The sequence below is a fragment of the Telmatherina bonti genome (genome assembly GCF_933228915.1).
Source record: "Telmatherina bonti genome assembly, chromosome: 7".
NCBI lineage: Eukaryota > Metazoa > Chordata > Actinopteri > Atheriniformes > Telmatherinidae > Telmatherina > Telmatherina bonti.
In genome coordinates this window covers 28,418,680-28,443,607 of record NC_136625.1, presented here as the reverse complement: position 1 = coordinate 28,443,607, position 24,928 = coordinate 28,418,680, and the positions used below count along the sequence as shown (strand labels likewise).

Here is a 24,928-nt window from a genome sequence, read left to right as displayed (position 1 = left end):
GGAGTGGCTGGAGCGTTCCCTATGCCTAGGCTCCTTCTGAATGGTAAACAGAGGGTCACATGGGGCAATAGTCTTGAAGTAGAGGGGGAAAGGGAGGGAGAGGAACAAGGAGGAAGAGTGAGGAAATGTACTGGAGGACTTTGGCCTGCCTCATGTGCAGGAGGCGGTACTTTCACCCTTAGAGTAGAGGACACCACAAAGAGAGAGGAAACAAAAGATTTGGAGCGAGTACCATGTTGTGGTTTTGCTAAAACCCCTCACAAGCTTTTTTTCACTTTTCTAACTGTCTGTTATTTTTTGTTTTAAGTCTCTCCATGAGGGTGAAAGTCAAGAAGCTACGATAATCCCAGTTTGCATCATTGGACACCTGCTTATAGTTTGTTCCGGGTAAAAACAAAGCCAAGATGCCCACTAACTTCACTGTGGTGCCAGTGGAGGACGTGGAAGATAGCAGCAACACTGGGGCTGCGGCAGAAGAGAGCAAACCTATCAGTTTGGGCAAAATCTTTAAAGAGGAAAAGAATGTGGATAACTCACAGGAATCTCATTCAGGTAGGAGTTAACTCTTAATACAAAATGTTTGCTTTTACAGGTTTACTTATAAGTGAAGGGAGTAAAAGAAAGTTTATCTCACCATGCGCTGACAGGATGATACAGTAGATAAATTAATGACAAACTGAATGATTCATCGTACAAGCATGCTGACACAAACACCTAAATCTTGCCAGGCACATGCATTACAACACACACCTCCACACACAAAGAAAGACACTCACCACTTTCAAGAGTTCAACCAGCTGGAACTTGCAGGGCAGCTTGACGAATGTGAATGGAGGAGGATATGTGCGTTGTTAGTTGCATCTTTGAAACTCTAGTTAATGGCTGGACCTCTTGTCATGACTGTGCTATACTAGCTCCATTCTGTAATTGGAAACAAGGAAGAAAAACTTTATTCTCATCATTCAAACATCTGTAGGATACAGATGCAGAAAGCCTTTCGGTATTTCTAAGAAAATAAAAGCATCTATTTAAAGTTATTGTCCAAGAAGCATAAATGTTTATTACTTATAGACCATTAAATCAAATGGGCTTCACTGTAACTGTAAGTCTAATGGTGGAAGTGACTCAGCCAAGTTGGCCGCTGTTTACAATGTGTGATTTGATGCCTAGCCCTCTCAAATGCTGTAGTGTCTTTGGGCAAGTCACTAAGGTTGACTTCGCACTGGGATAGCATGGAGGAGTCTGCATGAAATTTAAAGAAAAGGTGCACCTTCCTTTTTGCTGTGGTTTGCTTTTCACACTGCACTTTACCCAAGCAGACTAAACCGCTAGAACAATGTTACACCGTTACAATAACTGCTTACTAGAGGCAAAAAAAAAAAAAAAAAACCTTTGTCAAACCGGGAACAAACATGACTCTTTCAAGTAAACAATGGAGCAACAATCGATTCATTCAATTATGAAGTTTTTGTTTTTACTTTAGTGTCCAAACCCAGTGCAGTTTTCAGGAGAATCTGTCAAGGAGCAGTAGCAGAGTCAGCGACTTATCAAACATGTGACGCCCAACCCATCCTACGTCATTTCCTCTAATTGGTTCGGTGGAGGGTCCATATTCTTTCATACTGCATGCAAACCAGAGTTCATCTGCAAGATAACCAAGACCCGACCTTCTGACAGGAAACCAGGGGTCAACTTTGGTCCACTTGAAAACCGGACTAAAGTCGGCTTCTTTGGTCCACACCAGAGTGCAAATGCACATTCGCATTTCACCAAACAAACCTTAAATTCTGTGCAAATGGACCAGGGTTTGTTTAATGACCAAACACACCAGGGTAGTCTGGAGGACTTGGTTCAGTTGTTCAGAGACTTCTGAAAAGTTTGACTGTTTTTGTTTTCTTTCACTGTATACTTTACCCAACAGACCAAACATTTTGGACTGTTACAACAACTGCTCACAACTGCTCGTTTGTAACCTCTGGATGTTGCTGCTTGGTCAGGACTGAAAAAATGACTCGTTTACCTGAAGTTATCAATGTAGGAAAAATCAATTTATGCTAAATTTAACTGTGCTATCCATCTATTGCAACTTATCCTGTAAGTAGGTTCAACAAATGTTGTATGTGGTAGCTTTGGCACCATGTCTTTATGCATCGCATATGTAAATTACGCCCTGTTTATACTGGTCAAAAACCTAATTAACCTTGAGTAACATCTGGCTGTGGATTGTAAAAAGAAACTAAAGCAAATGCTTTCTAAATTTAACTATTTTTCTTGGACAAGCAATCTGTATGTCGTCCCTGCAACAAAAAGAGAGCAGTTTCCTTCAGTAATTGCCTGTATCTTTGCATTATTCTGAAATTTGTTAAATAATTATATTTTCTGTACCAGCTCCTTGTGTACAATTATGGCTTCTTTTATTTCTCTACAGCTGCTTATTTTTGTTGTCTTTGTGTATTTGTTATCTGTTTGTGGTTTTAAACATGCACATAGATAGGAAACACACACTAACTGACAGCAGTCAGTTGTTTGTTAGGAAGGTAAGCTCAGCAAAGATAACGGCAAGATAAGTTTCCATGCACAGTAAGCTTGTTCAAGAGTTTTAGCTTGACTTGGATATTTAATTATAATACCTCCTGGTACCAGTATACAAACGTAAGGGGGTGATTTTTTTTTTCTATGAAAAAATGCCATACTTTGTTATGATACGTGTCAGTGTACCCTGTTGAAGCTTGTTGTATGCTAGACTTTTTCTCAGTTTGCCAAAATAAGCTTCTAAAAAAGCATTTGATGATACTTTTATAAGTAAAAATCTAATTATTTTGTATGGGCTGTATGCTGTTCATTCACATCTTCTTATGTGCACTAGCCTATTGACTTATCTCCAGTTTAAAGCCTGGGCTGGGAACTGTGGAGCACATGTTCCATACTTGACTTTCCTCAGCCCCATTGAAGACATATAGGCATTATATGCAAGTATGTCTCACTTCAACTGAGATGGGATAATGATGTCATGGTCATAGAGTTGAATAGCAAACCTCACCTTCCCCAAGAAGATGATATCCAAAGCTAATTTGAAAAGAAGCTTTCATTTGCTAAGCTTTTATTTAAGCTTATCTCTTATGTAATGTAGACATTTTTTTGCAACAGATGTGATCTCCTTGAGATAAATGTTGAATTCTGCCTGAGATTTACAGGCAGATTGGTGGAGTCTCTGGATCATGTCAGGAAGTCAGTAATCCATCAGTTTAAAGGCCAGTTATATTCAACGGTAGAAGGGCACATGGAGAAAATTAGTGCCTCATTGAGATACAGGTACTCTTGTCATTGCCTTCAACTGAAGTCATGACATCTCAAAAAAGCAGCATCAGTTGAAAGAGGAAAATGCTACTGGTCTTCAATGACTCAAACCTGTAAATAACACCATACTGGCACAGTAAAATTATCGGGTATACAATCATCCCTGTGAGAGATCTCCACCCACTGCCTTATATTTCCTTAGTGGAAAATATGTTTTCTATGACAGACTAACAGTAATTTGACCTTTTAGACAGAGAGATGAACAAGAGTTTGCAACTGCCAACATCTTTTATGATTTTTTTCCTCCCTGTTGCAAACACTAACGGTTGACAAACACTCCTGTCTTTACATTTGGCAACAGATTGGTAAACTATTTATGTAAATGCCCTGAAAATAAATGCAATTAGCGGTAACCTTCAGTATCAAAGGTGTTGTCATAATTGTGCTGTTTGCAGAAAGTATATGCACATATGTACCTTTACATTGATATGTATGCTTGCATACACAGCTAGTATATCAGGCATATATATGGCATACAGAAAGTGGATAGCCTCATTGGTAATGGCCAGCAACTTATCCAGTGTCTTTTAACAACAGACTGAATGTCCATCCCCTCTTTTTGGTCCTACCTCCCTTGCACACCACTGGGTACAGTTACATGATGTTTTTTAATTCTGAATAAACAGTATTCTTATACCAGATTACATGTAAATAATAATTCAGAATGGAGGTTTATATGTCACGTCCTTACTTAATTCATCTTTAGAGGGGGGCGGGTTGGAAAGGGTTCTGATTAGACAGACGGCAGACGTGACGTATTGATCTCTACCGGAAATAATGAAAGTTTGCTTTGTGGTTCTCTTTTCGGTTGTAACTTGGAAAACTGCATAACCACCAGTTTCACTGCTATTTTGATTATGATTTTGAAGTACCAGCTTGACATGAGCATACTACGTCACTATTTTCAGCAACTGAAAAGGAGAAGGAAGATAGACTACCAAAGGCTGAATGACAACATAGACTGTATAAAAAAAAAGATGGACAGAGCCTCTGACGTCAGCCGTAGGTTTCTGAAGAGCCGAACTGAAGCTTATTGAGTGGATCCTACCATCACCATCTTGGCAGTGTCACGTGTGTCGTTTCTCCCGGAAAATACAAAGAGGTAGTGGTGAGGGGGGGTTGTGCGGGTGTCTTACTTCAGATTTGAGAGTAATTCCTCATTGATTTTTTTGCATTAGGAATTAGCTGTTTAAATTGTCTTTTTTTTTTGTCAATTTATAGCAGAATTCATTTTTTACAGAATTGAAGAGGAATTAAAACTTCCATCTGAACATAGCCACTGTAGAAAACAGACTGGTAAAATATATGCAGCAGTTTTCTGCAGGGATTAAATGGTGCTGGGATCCTCAGGAAGTACATCTTGGTCTGCCCCTTCCTGTATGGTCAGAATTAATTGACCAGTCCAACTTCTTGTCCGGCTGCAAAACAAGCTCCTTGTAGGATGACACAATGAGTATTCTCTGGCTTTGTCTGTGATGTCAATCTGTGGAAGTCATGATTTGGACTTTTTGTGTCTTAGTTTTGGTCTTATTTAGTAGTTTTTCCTATTTAGTTCCCTTGTGTCTTGTTTCTTGTTTAGCCTTTGTTCCTGTTAATTTGATTCACCTGGTCTTGTTAGTTCATTCACCTGTGTCTTGTTCTGTTCCTGTGTATTTATACCCCTTGATTTCTGTTTCGTGTGCCGGTTCATTGTTTGAGTTAGTCTCCGTTAGCCCCTGTGGTTCTTCATGTCTGAGTTCCGTCTGATCCTCATCAACAGTCCTGATCCTGTATCCCTGCCTCTTGTCTCTGCATTTGGGTTCTCACCCCTGCAACATTGTTACAGTGAAAGGCCACTACCATCTCATTGACCTTTGATGTTTTTTATTTTCATCTGGTTCTGGTGACACCACATCATAAAGTCCTCCACTAGTTTCCTGTATGTATACTCTCCTGCTCCTCCTTTATACAGCCAAGAATTGGTGCGTGATGGGGGGAAAACATGCTGACAAATAATGGCAGAAACATGCTGACAAATAAGGTTAGTGAACCTGAAAAACCAGTTTCTAGCTCATGACTGCATCAGAGTGAAAAAGCCTGTGGAACATAACCAGCCCCCACTTCTGTTCAGAGGCCAACAACAGCTGACTGCTGACCTAAATCTGTTTTGGTCTGCCTCTCTGGAAAAGAAGCAGGCTACACCCTGGACAGGTTACCAGTCCATTGTAGAAATCTATGGAATCTATAGCAGAAATTTATGGTTAGATAAAACCACCACCAATGCCAGTTATTTATGTAAAGATCATCAAGCTTCTAGTGGAAATAAATATCTTAATTTAAAAAATAATTTTTCAAAAGAACTTATCAATATGATATTTAAAATCTATAGATTTATCTAAATATATTCCTAGAAATTTTGGGAAATCAACTTTATTAATGTTTTTACCATCTATAATTACACATATATTTTGGTTATTGCAGAGATGTCTGTTTGTAGTAAAAACAATATCAGAGATTTTGCTCATATATAAGGATATTTTGCCACATTTAAACCAAGTATTTACCTTTAGCTAACTGTTAATTCAGTTATTTGTGTGACAAAAATAAATTTGTGTCATCTGCAAAAATTATTTTATGAACATCACTACCACAAAATAATTGATATAAACAATAAACAAAAAGGGACCCAAAAAAGGATCCCATGGGACCTCATTCTATATTTTCCGTCCATGAGTTTATTGCATTTATGTTCACATATTGCTTTCTTGGTTCAGGGACTATGCTTTCTTTTTAGTCTCTGCTGTCTTCGTAGTTCCTGTGACCATCATGTCATAACTTTCCAATGAAAATTATTGGACTTTGTAATTATATGCCTTTGTAAGATCAGGAAAGACACCAATACAAAATTCTCCCTTTTCAAAAGCATAATTTACTTTTCCCAACCAGATCTAAAATAGCCATGCATGTGCTGCTGTTTCCAAAAGCCATATTGTGAAAATACCGGTTTATTATCTATTTCTAAATATTACACCAATCCTTTATTCTACCATATGTACATAAATGTACGTAATGTTTGAAAAGTTGTCATACTTTACTTCCCCCATATTTCTATTCATCGTTAATGTTGACCTGTTAATCCGCTAGAGGCCAGTGCATGGGAAGTTCAGAGTTTACTTCTTTGTTTTGGCTGCAGCTGGTGGCTGTAGTTCACTCAGACGGTCTCTGTTCATATGCTTCTGCCATGTCTACAATTATTGATGTCCTTGTCCAATTTCTTTTGTATTTTATTTACTAAGTGTTTTTCTATTCTAGTGGTATTGCTCTATTTTCTGTGTCAAGTGATGAATAGCTAAACCCCTTGAAAACTGACCAAATTATGCACATAACTGACACAGGAGATGGACAAAACTGTCTGTCCATCTACATATTTGTCTTCTGGGTCAGGGATAAATGGGCCTTTAACCTGCATACAGGATTTGTACGGAAGATGTCTACTAGAAACTTACCGTCAAGTTAAACAGAAGTGTCAATTTTCTGACCTTCTGCTCTCCTCACTATCCTCCATACAAGTACACATACCTCTACAAATCCATCAGTGAAGCCCTGACGTTTGCATGACTTACTGTTGATATATATATATATATATATATATATATATATATATATATATATATATATATATATATATATATATATATATATATATATATATATATATACATATATATATATATATATATATATATGTGTGTGTGTGTGTGTGTGTGTGTGTGTGTGTGTGTGTGTGTGTGTGTGTGTGTGTGTGTATGTGTATATATATATATATATATATATATATGTGTGTGTGTGTGTGTGTGTGTGTGTGTATGTATGTGTGTGTGTATATATATATATATATATATATATATATATATATATATATATATATATATATATATATATATATATATATATATATATATGCATATATATATATATATATATATATATATATATATATATATATATATATATATATATATATATATACATGATGTGTGTGTGTGTGTGTGTAGATGTAGACGTAAGGCATGTGTGAGGAAATACTGACATCTGGTGGCAACCATCCCCGAATGTTAATCTTGTCGAAGTTTAGGATTTCTTTTTCAACTCAGATCAGCGGGTAAATGGTTTAACATGGTTTTAACATTATTTGCTTTCTGTTTAAGCTTTGTCTACAATACAGAAAAACATGTTTGGTCGGTATATGTTTGACATTATGTGCATCTGTTCATTAGGTTTGGATTTTCTAAACTATAAAAGGTGCTTACAAAATGAAGTTGTTTGCTTGTATAAATAAAAATTATCTCATTAAAATGATGATCTTGACGCTCATAGCAAACATATCTTTTTTCCTTTTTAATATTATTTGTTCAGATTGAATGCCTTTTGTTGTAAGGTATAAGTTGTGAAAATATTCTGTAAGAAGTTAACTCAAAGATGCTATGCATATGCATGTATCTCCTACCAGTCATTTGCATTCAAAATCAACCCAGTCTGTTGCTAATTGCTAACTAGCTTTAAATATGAACTTATTTCACTGAAAACTTGATCAGTTATTGGTCTTTAAAGACTTCTAGACAGATTGTAAGCAATTGAACCTTTTGTTTATTGTATAGTTTTTGTGAAATGACAGAGAAGCCCAATGGCATTTAAAGAGAAGTGTAATGATTGTTTGTATGTGTCTATATATGTATATGTGTGAGTGTACGTTTTGTTTATTGAATCAAAATGGGGATGAAGATATTTTGTCAAAGACATACAAAGTTCTGTTTTGAAAAGTCACTATTCAAATCACCAGCAGAATGCTGTAGTACTTTAGTTTTGTCACACTTGTGTAGTCTGTAAATATTATTGCCACTTTATGACCAATCAGTTCCCGCTAATTCTGTTGTTTAATGCTTTTTTTTCTTGTATTTTAAAGATGATGAGAAGAGAGAGTCCAGTCCATTTATCAACTCAGATAATGACACAGAGCACATTTATGAAGGGAAGAACATGGCTCTGTTTGAGGTAAGAAACAAACAGTCATTACTTATCAAAATCCAATTTATACTTGATAATAAAATGAATTAATTTTAGTTCTAAAACATACAGGGCTCCAGTGTCAATAGAAATAAAATTGCATTCACGCTTTTTCATTTAGGAAGAGATGGACAGCGCCCCGATGGTATCATCTCTTCTTAACAAGCTGGCCAATTACACCAACCTGTCCCAGGGTGTACTGGAGCATGAAGAGGCTGAAGATGGGGTCAGGAGAGTTGCAGTCATGGTATGGCCTTTTTACAAGTCGGTCATAGTTTTGATGATAAATGTTTACATTTTATGAATTCTCATGATATTTCAGGTTGCTTTGATCCTTAGCATTAGGAAATAACATTTCAGCATGCATTTTGTATTGCAGTCTCCATATTGCACATAATTCTAACATGTAGAACTAGTTTGTCTCCACCATTCAAAACATGCTAACTTACTTATATGTTTTTCATTCCTTTGGGTTGTTTAAGTTCTTTTCTGATTCCGTTTTAAAACCCTTTACGCTTCCTTTTGACTCAGTAACAGTAAGTACACACAGTGGAAAAGAGGATGACAAAGAATCCTCCTTTTCTTTAGTTAGATGTACCAAAGTTAGATGTAGAATTTGTGCTCTCCACTCAAGCTTCAGACAGACTTTCTACATCATTTTTCAGGTGCTGAAGACTCATCTCTATAATATAAAGAGTAGATGAAGATATCTTAAGAATGAACTACATTGTCAGAAAAAATGTGCTTTTGTGGGGAAAATAAATCTTTCATTTGATGAGATTTATAGTAGTGGTTAAAAACAAATCACAAGTTATAGTGGCTTGTTGCCATGACCTCACAAATTTGTAACTAATTTATGTAATAGCTCAATAATTATAGTTCTAATTTATCTAATTTATCTTTATAGTTTAGGTTTTGTCACTGCTGTGTGGCAAACCCTTCCTGTGTGATGAGCCTTGTCAACAAATGAGAATGAAATACCAAAGATTTTGATGTACACTTTAAAGAATTTAAAAGATTTACAGTAATTCCTAAACATTGTGATTTAAAGTTATATAGTGTATGTACAACTACAGCTTCTAGTGTAAATGAACACTTAATGCGGTCTTTTACCTTTAAACAATAAACTTCTCTACCTGAACAGCATAAAGTAAAAACCCTACATGAAGTAGGTTTTTAGAAATTGATTCATGGTAGATATTTCCTCCATAATATTGTTTCATTATCATTCATATACGAGTGTCACAAAATAGCTGAATCCAAATATAAAACAGGAATACCATACATTTTTAATGACTACGCTGCTTCTTCAATTAGCAGTATTTGTTATCAGCCTTCATAGTTCATAGTCATAGTTGGCAACATCTCCTTTGTGATGATCCATCTGTGTGATGTGAAATTCCGTAAGCAGAAAGGTCAACTTTCGCCCTCAATCAGAAAAGCAAAGCTTTTAACTCAAAAAGTGTGTAAACCTGAGATCTGAGTCTCTACACAAGCTTCCTGAACACTGCTAGCTTGCCAGTTTGAAATACCGGAGTTGAGGTTTCCACAGAAACAATCCATTCCAGTTGTCCAGTGGTGTGAACGCTGAACACAGGGAGTCTTCGGGGAGAGAACGTAGGACTTTGGACTGTAAGTCTTTGTTTGAGCACTGATGATGCTTTCTTAACACCCACCCCCTGAATGATAGCTGAGACCACTGAAAGAGATTGGAGGCTTCATAATAAAATGATCAAGAGAGACAATGCAGTCAGATTGAGAGAGAGAAGAAGAGGCTGAACAGAGAACCAGAGAATCATATGTGAGAAGATGTGGGAGATGTGGAAATCATCAACAGGCGTTTTGTTCTATGTAGACAAACTGAATGTAATGAAGAAGATGCAGGATAATGTATATTTTAGTAGAAAAGAGGTACATAACATTTGGTTTCTGGGGAGGAAGGTGCCCAAGATTCACAGTGTATGCTTTTTTTTGTCTGCAAGTTGTTTTGAAATATTACTTTGCACCTTAACTTTTCATGGATTGGTAACAGTGTGAAACCTGCAGCGCAGCATTTGTTCAAAAATGTCCATTTTTAAAAGGATAATCCCATTTTAAGTGCATTTTAAGGTAACTTATATAACTTTGAATCTCTGTTTCTAAATGGGTATTTCACTTAAACGTGTTTCTTTTTCACAGTGTGCTTTTCATTTTTGCTTTTTTTTTTCTTATTTTATTGGCTGCATTGATGGAATAAATGCACGTAATTATTTATTAATAATAATAACAACAAAACTCTTACCTTACTATTCAGTGTTTTACTTTATTTTTCTGGAGCACATTCATGTCATTTTGTTACTTGTTTTGCTGCACAAAAGATGTAGATTTGTTGCCAGATTAAACAGCAAACGTACAACCAATAATGAATAAATAAATAGATTTTGCTTAGATCATATTTTACTGTTTAACAATGGTGTAGAACATATTAGATATTTTTAAATAATTAAAAACATGAAATGACATTTTGCAACAAATTTCCCTGTAGCAGTCTAAGCGTTTTCTTACTGCCATTTTTAAATCACCTCTCACCACTCTCAGTCCTTTTATCTTCCTCGGCCATGATATGTTGCATTTCTGAGTCAAGCCAGTGTGCAAAATAGCACATTCTGAAATGAAAAGTCTGGAAAATGCTATGGAAATATGTAGCGTAAAATGGCAGTGGAATGTAAAAATGCTCAGTAATTTATCATTTTTGAAATGTAGAACATGTACAATGACATTTAATACATTAGAATTGTATCTTGGGTGGCAAACACCACAGTTTCTTGAAGTTTTGTGTGGTGTTAAAGAAATATTTGCAGCGATTAGTTGCATGTGTCATGTGTGATTTCAGTGGTTTGAATCTGAGCAGGTATATACGCTGTAAGACAGTGTGCAGCTTCACACATTTAGTATTTTTCATTCTTGTTAAAACATGGAAAGAGCTGGCTTATTATTTATATTAAATGTTCAATGAGGATTCTTCAGAATTAAACAGGCAAATGTTTAACACACATTGTAAGATCACATATTCTGGCACCAATTGAAACTGGTCATCTGTTTACATTCCACTGAACGTGTGTCTATGCTTTTCCAGGTTCCACAAATGGGAACATTCATCGGCGTTTACCTGCCCTGCATGCAAAACATTCTCGGTGTGATTCTCTTTCTGCGGCTTACCTGGATTGTTGGGACGGCGGGAATCCTGGGATCGTTCGCCATTGTCTCAATGTGCTGCATATGTGTGAGTTATTTACAGCTTCCACTTCAAAGTCTCTTGACCTTCTGTTGGTGGCAGAGGAAGAACTGTGATGCCGTTGTCCCCCTTGAACACTATGGCATCACTCCATAAGAGCCTGAGCAGAACATGTCTCAGGTGAAGTTTATAAAATAAAAAAATAAAAACAACTTTAGATCCAAACAAGAATCCTTCCTTTAACCTCATGATTTACAGATAGCAAAGCCTACGCTCAGATAATAATCTTCAAATAAGCTTAAAAAAAGGAAGAAGAAACAAACAATACATGATTAATTAAATTAATCTTTCTCACTTCGTCAGCAGCTCCAGATGATCAAACACAGTGAGCTGACTGTTAAAAAGCATGAACTTCATTTGCTTGTGATGTAAACAAAGAACCCACAACAACCTTCAGCAATTCAAATCCCTCTACTCAGCGCTATCAAAGTGCAGTGTTGCAGTTGTACCAATTATGCACCAACATACAGGCAGTCCTCGGGTTACATGGTTCTTGCTTACGCCGTTTCAGCAATGCATGCATATTTATTTTATTTAAATTAAAATGTCTATTTTAATTGCCTGTACTGTTTTTTCTATTAATATGATGTATAATATGTGTGTTACATAGTTATTAAGTGATTAATAGGGTATTTAAGGGTAAAAATCTGACGTTTTTTGGGTTATGCTGCAGCATAGGAAAAGAACTCGTTTGTAAACTGAGTGCCGCTTGTATATCATGAATCTAAATTTAAGTAGAGCTTCCTCCGAAAATGTCTGTCCATCATCCATGAGAGCTCCATCAGTTGGTTGCTGTCTGATGAGCATTCTTTAGGGGCCATTCCACAATTACACTATTACACAGTGTTAAATAGTGTCAAACACATGAGTCTTGTAGTAGTGAGACAAACATTAATGGCGATGGACACAGTAAATGTTATGTCTTTATTAGAAAGACATGGCAAGATGTTGAATCCCTATAAAAGGATGTAGCTGTGTGGTATAGTTGTGTTTTAACTTAGCCTCACCAGAAAATGTAAACTATAAACATAAGTTTACATGTACACTGTAGTTTTTATATTCAGTGCTTCAGAACTGTGAGATGACAGCTTTTAAAGTCAACTGTTTGGTGACTGTTATCAGTAAGTCATGTTATTGGATCTGCATCCATTATGTATAACACCTACCCCTAGCCAGAAGTAGTTAAATGAGCTGCTTGCTAAGGGTGGCGATTAAAGTAGCTTGAAGCTTTATGTTTTAAACTATCCACACTCAAACCTGCCACTGTTGACATTTTCAGTAGAATGACAGGAGCTGAAGTGCAGTTCCATGCAGAACTATGGAAAAAAAAAACTAAGATACTGGATCCTTTTAAGCCTTTTTTGTCAAATCCCTCTATATTTGTCGACCACTTATGCCAGGAAATTATATGATCTTTATAAAACTTTCAATCCTGCATTTATTAAATTGCAGCCTCTTCCTATATAGACCATCATAGCTATTGTTTGGTTTCAGATTTACGTGGTTTTCCATGCTCAAAATTCTCCTTTGCAAACTTTTTTTTTTGCAGTATCACTTTTCTTATTATATCTCAGATCATAGCCTTTTGTAGAACTTGAATACATTTTCTCTCAAACAATGCCAGAGGGAAATTAAATTAGTTGGATACAAAATACATTTATAAAACATGTGAAATGTTACTTTTCACTGACAGTGAACATGACTTTTACATGCAAGTTTTTAGTTGTATTTCATATTTTTAAATAGAACACATGTGTGGGCTTAATAATGTTGTGCCTGCATTTTAAACTATCTTTTGCACCTTGTAAACACAAAAAGTTTTAATAAGAACCTTAAAAAAATGTTTTGTTCCCTTCCCTACAGACTTTGCTCACAGCTATATCAATGAGTGCCATAGCAACCAATGGAGTTGTACCTGGTATGTTTAAGTTGAATTAATTTTTCTTTAAAAATCAGAATTGTTGATGCAGACTTTGATGTATAGATTAAGAATGCACAAGTTACTTTAACATGGATCGATTTAAAACCAAAAATGTATTCTTTTACCTCCACCTTGATTTTAATGCAGATGTTTGTGCATTTTGTCCTTATTATTATCAATATTTAAATGTTTTTTTGTTTTGTTTTGTTTGTTTTATAGCTGGTGGCTCATACTACATGATTTCCAGATCTTTGGGCCCAGAATTTGGAGGAGCCGTGGGTCTTTGTTTGTATCTTGGAACAACTTTTGCTGGATCTCTGTACATACTTGGCACCATAGAGATTTTGTTGGTACGTTACCATAGTATCAACCACGTTACTGTTAATGTCAGATGCAGATTAATAACTGAGCCACTGATTTTACTGCCTGTCTGCCGCCAGACATACATCGTTCCTACAGACACGGTGTCTGACGGTGATGATAAAAAGCTCAACTACATGCGCATCTATGGCACATGCTGCCTGGTCCTGATGGCACTTGTAGTGTTTGTAGGAGTAAAGTGAGTGTCCATTCACACACATAATCACAAACAATCACAAAAAGTCAGAGAGAGAGTTTCATTCCTCATCTTGCTGCAGGTATGTGAACAAACTGGCGTTGGTGTTTCTCTCCTGTGTGGTTCTGTCCATCATGGCCACCTATGCAGGCGTGATCAAGACACTTATTGAACCACCAGGGTTTAGGTGAGTGACCAAAAGCAATATAACTTTTCTGAGAAGAATCTTTTATCTGCTGACAAGACTGCAAAACTTTTATTGATAAATCATAAATTTTCTTATGTACTCTCAGGATGTTGTTTTCCGCTACATAGATTTACCGCTAATTAGCCCAGCAATCTGATATTAGTAGGCATCTGGTTTTTGTTTGTGTTTTTTGGTTTCTACAGTCAGCAGATAAAATTATAACCCAAGTTACCTGCTTGTCATGTTAAACTCACATTATCCACATTATCCACATTCCTGGGGATATCACTGCTTTGCAGCATCCTAGGGCTGAGAAACTTCACAACTGTTACAACCCGGCCATCTAAGGGAAAAAAAGGATGCAACATAAACTAAGGTTTTTGGGGATTTTGTTGTTTCACCACTGAAAAACAAACAATCAAACTGCCGATTAAGCCAGAGGAAAACAAGGGGAGTAGCTCAAACCAGATAAAAGAAAGAACAAAACAGCTAAGAGCAGCACCACTGTTGCAAAAAGAAAGGGAAAAAAAAAAACGCAAAAGCAAATCCAAAACTTAATCCAATTTACACGCAAAATCCACAAAACCAAAAACCCTCACAAAGTGTTGCCAAAATGCTCTACACAACCAAATAACCGGTCAGTCTCTAGATGGGCAAGCTGTCTCCACAAAACAGCTGCCACGGAATGAAGGGTTGCAGCTCTTCATATAGTTGGGTGGTGATGTGTGCTGCAACGAATCAGCAGAGCGGATGAATATGATGTGGTGAGAGGGAGCCAATCCCAGCCAGGTGATTACACAGGATGATTTTGCACAGGTGATGAAGGAATGATGACGTGGCAGCCGTAACAACAAAATTTTTCCTCATTTTGGCGCATCTCTTGATAGCTGTGTTTTGCTTTAAAGTACCAAGTTAGTGATTGTAGTTGTGGCTGACTCAGCAGAGAAACCCAAGAGGAAAGGAGGGAACGTGGAAAAAAAAAGAAAAGACAGAGTAAAAGTCAGCATCAGAATACCTTTTATTAAGTGAGGAGACCTCAGAGAAGAGACAGGATGCAAGACAGATTCCAAATTAGTCTTCCAATAGTGCCACACAGTGTGAAAATCTGCCTGAAGTTCAGTCCTTTTGTGGAACTTAAAACACACCTTGATAATTACAAATCCTATAAATCTATACTTTATTTAGTCTTGGACTTATACTGTAAGCTTAACTCAAGGTGTATACAGAGAAATCCAGCATTGCTTTTTGAGCAAGTGTTTGGTGACAATGGGAATATAAAATGATGAAATGATCAGCTGCAGCAGGGTTCTTTTGCAAAGGAGACACTGTCCTGGTGAATAAATAAATCTTGCATGCAGCAAATTTTATGTATATTTGCATAAGATATAAATATGAAGCTTCTGAAAGTTTTTAATGGTTTGATGATTGTCAGGAGAGAAAAGTGAAATTTTTTTGTCTCAGTCTGGTACTTTTTTTAGACTGTATAAAAAACCTGTGAGGTGATTGTGATAATTTATCAACTACCGTATCAACACTAAAAACTGTGTTTCCCAAAGCCAGATCTGCAAAGGCACTGATCATAATCTTCCATCTAACTCTTCTCCTCGACAGTGTCTGTCTGCTGGGAAACCGCTCTCTTAAAAATGACATATTTGATAGCTGTACTAAAATGGAAACAGTGAATAACAACACCATCCCCACGAACCTGTGGAGGGCCTTCTGTGAGAATGAATACCCCAATGCAACCTGTGATGAATACTTTTCCTTAAACAACTTGACAGAGATACGAGCCATACCCGGGCTCCTGAGTGGAGTCATCAAAGGTAAGAAAAAGCATGTAGAAAAAAACAAGTTCAACTTTCTGGTAAAATCTCTCTTAATTAAAAGTTTCTACATTTCTGTCAGACAACTTGTGGGGAAACTATGGCCCAGCTAATATGGTGATAGAGAAGGAAGACCTGTCTTCAGTGCCAGTTGAGGAACCAGTAAAATATCCACAGAACTATGTCTTCAGTGACATAACCACTTACTTCACATTGCTAGTGGGGATATACTTTCCATCTGTCACAGGTACCTAATTATCTTGAATGTCAAATGCACCTAAATTGAAGGCAAAAATAGAGAAAATTCAGCTCAATAATTTTTGATGATTTTGTAAGCTGACTTTTGGGAGTTTAATCATTTACGTGTGTGTTATTCCAGGTATAATGGCTGGTTCAAACAGGTCTGGTGACCTTCGTGATGCCCAGAGATCCATCCCAATAGGAACTATCATGGCTATTCTCACCACCTCTTTCATATGTATCCTCCAGGCTTAGTGCGTTTGTGTGTGTGTGTGCTAATGTGTGTTTGTATTTAATGTGTCCAGCCTATGCATAGGACAGCAGTCGATTCAAATCCACATTTAAATTTTTCATTGTGTGGGTTAAAACTGGAACAAATCAGTTACTTGTTGCCGTCTTAACTTTGTGGTCAGATATTTCCTTTGTGGTTTTGTTTGGGGCCTGTATTGAGGGGGTGGTGCTGAGAGACAAGTAAGACAAAGTTTAAATGACTTTTACTTTCTTTGAAGAAAGAGCTTTTAAGGCAAATTCACTCATATTTGTGATGAAACATGTATATAAGTTCAGTCCAAATTGAAATACAATAATTGTTTTGCTTGTCAAATTCACCAAAATGGGGTTTTTACATACAGACTGAAACATAATCATGATCTGGGGTATTTCAGGTTTGGTGACTCAGTAAAGAAGAACCCTATAATCGGTGTTCTGGCCTGGCCATCACCCTGGGTGATTGTGATTGGCTCATTCTTCTCCTGTTGTGGTGCGGCGCTGCAGAGCCTGACTGCTGCTCCCCGGCTGTTACAGGCCATAGCTCACGATGGCATCGTCCCATTTTTACATGTAATTACCTTCATTACTTACAATTGGATCATGTTATTGTATTTTATATGCTAAATGAAATACTTCATATATACACTTGTCTCAGTATGCCCTTTACAACTTCCCAAACTTCATTCCACGTACTTCAGGTTGCTCGTCTTGGTTGTAAAATAATCTTTTGTCCAAAATAATCAGTTTATGTTGGCATTAAATATTAATAAGCAAGATTTGCTTGAGATATTTCTTCATAATTTGATGAAAAATCATTCATATAGTTACTGTGTTTTATCATTCAGTGTTCTGTATCTATTTCTTCCTCAGGTCTTTGGTCATGGGAAGGCAAATGGTGAGCCCACTTGGGCCCTTTTGCTGTCTGTTGGAATTTGTGAAATAGGAATCCTCATTGCTTCTCTGGATGACGTGGCCCCTATCCTCTCTACGTATGCAGTTTGACATAATCCCAAATGCTTACTCGTCTTGCTGTATTTTGTATCTTAACAATCTGCATTCTGTCTGCTTATTAGGTTCTTCCTCATGTGCTATCTGTTTGTCAACCTGGCCTGTGCTGTTCAGACTTTGCTCTGTACCCCAAACTGGAGACCTCGCTTTAAATTCTATCACTGGTAAGAACAGATGTTAAATATATCTGGAGACATTATGTGTCTGAGTAAGATGGTATAATAAGTGTGTGTTTGTTTCCTGTAGGACTCTGTCTTTCTTAGGGATGAGTCTCTGTCTGTCCCTCATGTTCATCTCCTCCTGGTACTACGCGATAATTGCCATTGTGATAGCCGGCTGTATCTATAAATACATAGAATACAAAGGGTGAGTGTGAGGTCAGAGTCACTTCTAACTCCAATGTTATTAAAAGCAGACATGAACACCTTAATTATAGCAAGGTTTGTTTACAGCTTCAGCAGAAAGATGATTTAAGGTTCCCAGTGGAACACAAAGACAGCTTTGTTTTACCATCACTGCTTTTGCTTTGTTACTGCATCACTGAATTAGCTGCTGTGGAAGCTGATTGTGGAACATTAAAATTACTAGTAAATAGCTGAGTATGCAACATAGTTTATTATAATTAATTAAACATGCCCTCTAAAGTGTGTGTGTCACATCTTGAAGAGAAGTGAAACTTTTCTCTTTGGCCCTTTCGGATGCAGGGCAGTGAAAGAATGGGGTGACGGGATCAGGGGTCTGTCCTTAAATGCAGCACGCTATGCTCTGATCCGCCTGGAGGAGGCGCCACTGCACACCAAAAACTGGAGGTGAGGATGATCTTCCTCCTGTATGTTTATGTTTTTCATGCTGTCTTCAAGTTACATGATTTACTCCTTTCTTTAATCCTTTATCTCCTCAGGCCACAGCTGTTGGTATTGTGTAAACTGGACTCAGACCTGGCGGTGAAGCACCCTCGTCTCCTGTCTTTAACCACACAGCTGAAAGCAGGGAAGGGACTGACTATTGTCTCTTCAGTCCTCCAGGGCACATACATGGCCCGCAAGAAGGATGCCCATACTGGAGAGAAGGTTTGTCATTTTCTGTCCCCTTTTCTGTAAATTAATCTCAACTAGTTATGTTAAGTCTGAGTCTTTCATCCGAGATTACTGTCATATGACCCTTTTAAAAATAAATGTGCCTTTACTAAAGCATGCAGTATGTGTTTTCATGCAAGTTTCTGCTTGAAACTGATCATGCTTTTCTGATAATTTTGCAGAACATCAACATACTATATGTTGTACTGTATAGATGTTGCAGCCAGAAAAGAGATTATTATTAATCTTATTGCACCTAATGTAGAAACAGTTAATCCAAAGGTAATTCCACAGAGTGAGTCCCCTCTGACATGTGTTAAAGCTATGAAGAGAGTTTGGGAGGTAGTCACAGAAGTGAGTTGATGTCTCTGTGAAAAGGAGAGCTGGTATTACAATACATCATGGCTCTATAGACACCTTTGCTGTTGTGATACACGTCACACCTTTGGTTCTGAAGTGTTGAGTATGGTTTAGTAGAATTGGTTAAAAAAAAAAGGCAGCAGCTGCCTTTGCAACATTAAAAGTGAAAGTTTAGACCTTTTTTTATAATTATGTTGTGCCTAATATATGATTACTGGAGTGTTTTATAGATAGTTGTCACCCCTGCTAAATGATTTTGCTCTTTGACATCTAGAAAATGTTCACAACAGAAATATATATACATATAAAAAAAAAAAGCAAATCGAGTAGTGCATGTTTTCTTATTGGTACTTATTTGTGCCGCTTGGACTCTAAGAATTAAAACATGTTTCCTGTCCCAAACATAATCTGAGCTCTATTTGAGATGTTTCTGTCCTTCTTTATCAACTGTTTTTCCTCCACCTGTAGAGCTTGAAAGCAGCCATGGTTGCAGAGAAGACAAAGGGCTTCTCCCATGTGGTGGTGTCTTCAAACCTGCGGGATGGGTTCTCCATATTAATCCAGTCTGCAGGACTGGGAGGAATGAAGCACAATGCTGTCCTGATGGCCTGGCCAGCAGGATGGAAACAAGCCCAAGACTCCTCTGCCCGGCAGAACTTCATAGGTAAACTGAATATTATTCTCTCATGGGAAGAGCACAAGTTACAAACCCAATCCTGGAAAAGCTGGAAAGTTTTCTACAAAAAAAGGAATTAATTTGAAATGTTTTCACTGAAAAACGTCATTGTATTAAAGAATTCGATTTTTATCCCAACAATAACTAAGTTCTCAATGCTGGTTAGTATTTTGAACATAATTTCAGATATTTTTTGGTGTCAATAAGGAGAAACTTTTTTTATCGTTGCTGATATTGGATGATCTGAAATGTCCCAACATTACTCTGTCTCTCATCATCCAGAGACAGTGAGAGAAACAACAGAAGCACATCAGGCTCTGCTGGTTGCTAAGAACATCGACCATTTCCCCAGTAACCAAGAGCGCCTGAAGGAGGGCACTATTGACGTGTGGTGGATCGTGCATGACGGTGGATTGCTCATGTTGCTGCCATTTCTGCTTAGTCAGCACAAGGTCTGCATTCTCCACAGCACTACTTTAAGAAAAGTCACCATCTCTTGATGTTCAGTGCAAAGTGGAATTTTTACCTCTTCATAAAACAAATGCAGCAATGTTGAGAGTTGCTTTGAGAGAGTTTATTTACTAGGGATAAAACTGGATCTGAATCTGAAAACTGGTACTGATGCAAATCTTTCTAGGTGTGGAGGAAGTGCAAAATGCGAATCTTCACCGTGGCCCAGATGGATGACAACTCCATCCAGATGAAGAAGGATCTCCAAATGTTTGTCTACCAACTACGCCTGGATGCAGTGGTGGAGGTGGTGGAGATGGTGCGACAGTTTGCTTTAAAAAAGACAAAATAAATAATAAAAACTGAGTCATTCTCTTTTATTTACTGAATTTACAGATATATATATTTTTTTTTATGTCTTTCCAGCATGACAGTGATATCTCGGCCTTTACGTATGAGAAGACGCTGATGATGGAGCAGAGATCTCAAATACTCAAACAGATGCAGTTGTCCCGGACTGAGAAGGAGAGAGAGGTACGATGAAGCATTGTAATTGCCAGATGTGCTAATTAACTCACCAATATGCACAGTAAATGCTGTAAAATGCGTGTTTAGATGTAAAACTCTTAGATGTAAAAGCTTTACTGTGGAAAAAACATCTCAACCAGAAAAATGGACATAGGCTGCAGTGCAACTCATCTTTTGACCTTTGAACTCTTTTGTTGTGATTGGGCCGTTGGCTCAGATTCAGAGCATTACAGATGTATCACGTGGCTCCACAAAGAGGAAGAAGAGGTCTGGCATTGAGGCCTCACCGTTCAGCATTCAGAGCATTCCAGAGGATGAGGTAGCCATGGCAACCAACCAGTCTCTAGAAACCATCCATGGTGCCGTTACTCCCTCCTTGTATCATACTTCCTTACCATCAGTCATCAATAATAAATCCTATGATATTTTAGCCAAAGCTGTCGTCATAACCTCAGCTGCATTTTCCGATCAAGTCCCAATGCCTGTCCTGTGCTCACATTGATTTTATTCCTCACTTTCTTTCATCCTTTAACTCTCCTCCATCAGTTGCAAAACAACTATTTTACTTTTGATCCCAACTCGGAAATTAAGCTCTGCGTTTTACCCATCTCTAGTGGAACAGTGAGCTTCTATGTTCAGAGCCGAAGGAGCAGCTGGGAGGGTTAGTAAGAGCATTGCTCAGGGAAAGACTTGAAGACTCCTGAAGAAATGAAAAGCTGCCACTAGAGGATGACAAAGTCTTTACAAAGTCCTATTAAATGTGGTGTGTAGTCCTCGTGTTGAGACAATTGTTTTTCAATACATTTGCTCTTGAAGTAAATGATTTCCTCTGAAAGCTTAATTGCAGCTTGTTTAGGGTTCTGAATGTTGATATCTATGACCACATGATCACATGACTTAGAAGTCACAAGTTACAATGAGTGTTATAGGGTCCTTATGTGCCAAACCCACAGTCGGCTATTGGAAATGTTTTGAGCCTTGGTCAACGTGTGCCTCTCTTTTTTTTTTCCATTGGGAATACATTGTCTGGACTTACTTACACACGAAAGTGATTTGGACTTTACTAAACTACTGATGATTAGAAAATTTAGAAATTTGCTGGGTAAAAAAAAGAATCTTGTTTGTTCTTTCATTTTTTACTTTTTACCTCATATTGGCCTGTTATCTTTGTGTTTTTAAGGTTCTATGTTATAGTGTAGATCATGCTCTAGTTAAGTTTATTTCTATGGACTGAAGTCCTGTCCAGGGTGTACCCTGCATCCCGCCTGCTCATTTCTGTAGTCTCCAGCTTCCCTGCAACCCTGAACTGGCATAACCGGTACAACAAATAGATGGATGATTAATTCTTCTTCCTTTTGTGTTGTGTAGAATCTATTCCCTTGTTTATTCAGTCAGTTCCTCTGTTACACCTGATATCTGTTTCCTGATTACTCATGCCTTGTCCATTAATATCCCTGGTTTCTTTTGTTTATTGTCAGAATGTCATCAATCCTGTACAGAGTTCTTCTTGTTTCCCCTGGCTTTTCATTTCTAGTTTAGTTTTGAAATCTGTTTTAGAGTCATTTAGTTTTAGTTCCAGTTTATGTTAATCTTGTCAACCAAAAGAGTGTTTAATTGTTAAACACACCAGGGACTGGGATTTTTTCATGTGGATTCTTGTGGAACTATTTCTATTTATGCTCATGTCCCCTTTGTGGCAGGAATTTTACATCTATCACAGATGCAGATCAAGGCTTTCATCGGCACGTTTCAATCTCCAAAAGACGCCGCATGTCATCTCATCTCCATAAACTTGCCTCTCACTTGTGTCCATTTATCTTCTCAACTTCTTTCTTCCTCATATTTCCGCATCACTATCATAATAAAATAGTGGCACACATGGTTTGATGCCTTCATGACTGACTCAGCTCTGCTCAACCCCGCTCTATGTTTAGGCCCAGTTGATTCACGACCGGAACACGGCGTCTCATGCTACAATGGCAGACAAAGATGCAGGCGCCACTTCAGATCGGGTCCACATGACGTGGACCAAAGACAAACTGGTCAATGAAAGGAACAAGCAAAGAGAAGGAACTGCAGTAAAGGACATGTTTAATATGAAACCGTAAGTAGATCCAATGCTCTCGCAGGAGATCGTACTTTTTTAAAACATTTACTGAGTTCTATACTGGATTTTGTATTAGTGTACAGCCACTACAAGCATGTTTGAAGGTACTGTTTCATACATTTCACCTAATTTTCTACTAGCTTAGTTCAGTCATAACCTAACTTTGAACTGATTTTTACTGTAGTTTTTCTAAGTTAATCCAGTCATTCTGGCAAATTCCTTCATGCAGTATATGCAGTATGATGTCATTTGTTTGTAAAACGGTCTATTTTGAGACAAGTAAGGACAGCGCTTATATTTTTGTTAATGTTATTGCATTATTTTTGTTCCCTTTGTCTAGTGAGTGGGAGAATCTGTAAGTTGTCCCGTCTTTGACTGCGTGTTTACCTGTATAAACACTCTTTCTGCATGTGCATGCAAAGCAGTTTACTTTAGTGTGCATGAGCCAAGGGTGCATGATAATGAAGCGAGCTTGCTGTTGATATGCATTATTAAAGATACCTGAATCTGCGTTTGCAGATCTCAAAGCCATCTAAGCTGTGCTTCTCATATGCAGTTGATTTATAGTTTTGTACTTTACCATGCTTGAGTTTGTTGCATAGGAACAGCTGTTCTCTTCTTTTTTCTCATCAATGCTTTCTCTAATGTCTTTGGTACAATCTAGAAACCAGTCCAATGTCAGGAGGATGCACACAGCTGTGAAACTGAATGAGGTGGTGGTCAAGAAGTCCCATAATTCAGAGCTGGTCCTTCTCAACATGCCAGGCCCACCTAAGAACAAGAAAGGAGATGAGAACTGTATCCTTGTGCAAACTTTATTGACCAGCAGCCAGTTGTCTTTCTGTTGAGAAAACATTCTCTCATTTGGACAGTCACTTTAAAAAAATATTGGTAATTTAAAGGAAAAGTGTGACTTTTGCAACAGTTACATTCACTTTCTGCTTAGCTCAGCATAAACAAGACTTTAAAGAAAGCGTTACAGGCTCTAACTTGCGAAGCTAATAGACTACACAGACCAGATGACACGTTATCATTTAGTAAGCCACTTTAAGAAATGTTACTACTTTAAAGAAACAGTATGGCTTTTGTAGCAGTTATTCATTTCATGCACTTTTAGCGAGAAAAAAGTACCCATTATTCACAGGATACATTCCTGAGTTCTGCACCTGTAGAAAGAGCAACTTTGTAAATGTAGGAAAACAATTAAATCCATGAAGTCAGCGAAACACCCACAAAGCATTCACCCAACCTGACATGCGGCTTTAACATGGGACACATTTTTGTAGATTTCCAAACTTGCAATGTTTGGCAAAGATTTTAACAAAGGCGACCCCGAGACTGGATGAATCAGCTGCTACAGTTTGCCCTTAACTGTGTTTTTCTTAGACATGGAGTTCCTGGATGTCCTAATGGAAGGCCTAGACCGTGTTCTGCTGGTTCGTGGAGGAGGTCGGGAGGTCATTACTATCTACTCCTAGCGCCAAGAGATGCTGAACTGTTTTGAATGATGTTTGAAAGGACACATGGTTGGACCGTGGATGTCCAGGTGGTAAGCTGACAGACAACATGGAAAGCGTTTTGAAAATGGGAAAAATTCCATCTTCTTTACTGCCAGGAAAAGAAGATTGTGCTACATGACATTATGGAGAAATGTGGTACTGTCACGGACACGGGACTGTCTGCAGCAGGGCTTGACCTCACCACATCCTATGGGAGCAAAAAGGGCTCTCAACCTCCACTGACTCCCACCACTTCTTTATATTACAAGATCAAAAATGATGGCTGCATCGAACAACTGTTCATTCTTCACTTTTTTCTATGATAAAGACTTGTCATTTTAAACCGATACAATGTGTTATTTATATTATTTCATGGGACGTTCATTGAAGAAGAAGCGGCTTGTTTTTAAAAGTGAGCTAATTGGCTTCACTGAGTTATGCAGATATGATGAACAGAAGTCCTTCATGATTTCAGTACTAGATATAAAATTTTTGATTTTTGCACGGTGGTATGAGTTGAACATGTTTAGCCGATGTATTTGACCTTTTATAC

At 37.6% G+C, this 24,928-nt stretch overlaps 1 protein-coding gene across 1 annotated transcript; it reads left to right on the top strand.

Annotated features, from left to right (window-relative positions):
• Positions 1-404: 404 nt before the first annotated feature.
• On the top strand, positions 405-24,354 carry LOC306758907 (solute carrier family 12 member 7-like; the record flags this gene model as incomplete). The annotated part of the gene is made up of 27 exons (XM_079244335.1): positions 405-552; positions 8,300-8,388; positions 8,522-8,647; positions 11,516-11,662; positions 13,538-13,592; positions 13,815-13,945; positions 14,036-14,154; positions 14,234-14,338; positions 15,950-16,161; positions 16,244-16,408; positions 16,541-16,639; positions 16,815-16,872; positions 17,067-17,241; positions 17,542-17,660; positions 17,745-17,843; positions 17,926-18,045; positions 18,384-18,488; positions 18,581-18,749; positions 19,584-19,779; positions 20,074-20,243; positions 20,429-20,560; positions 20,668-20,775; positions 20,987-21,088; positions 22,704-22,873; positions 23,217-23,231; positions 23,541-23,674; positions 24,263-24,354. 27 exons carry the CDS (start codon positions 405-407, stop codon positions 24,352-24,354), a joined length of 3,360 nt encoding a protein of 1,119 aa, XP_079100461.1.
• Positions 24,355-24,928: the final 574 nt, after the last annotated feature.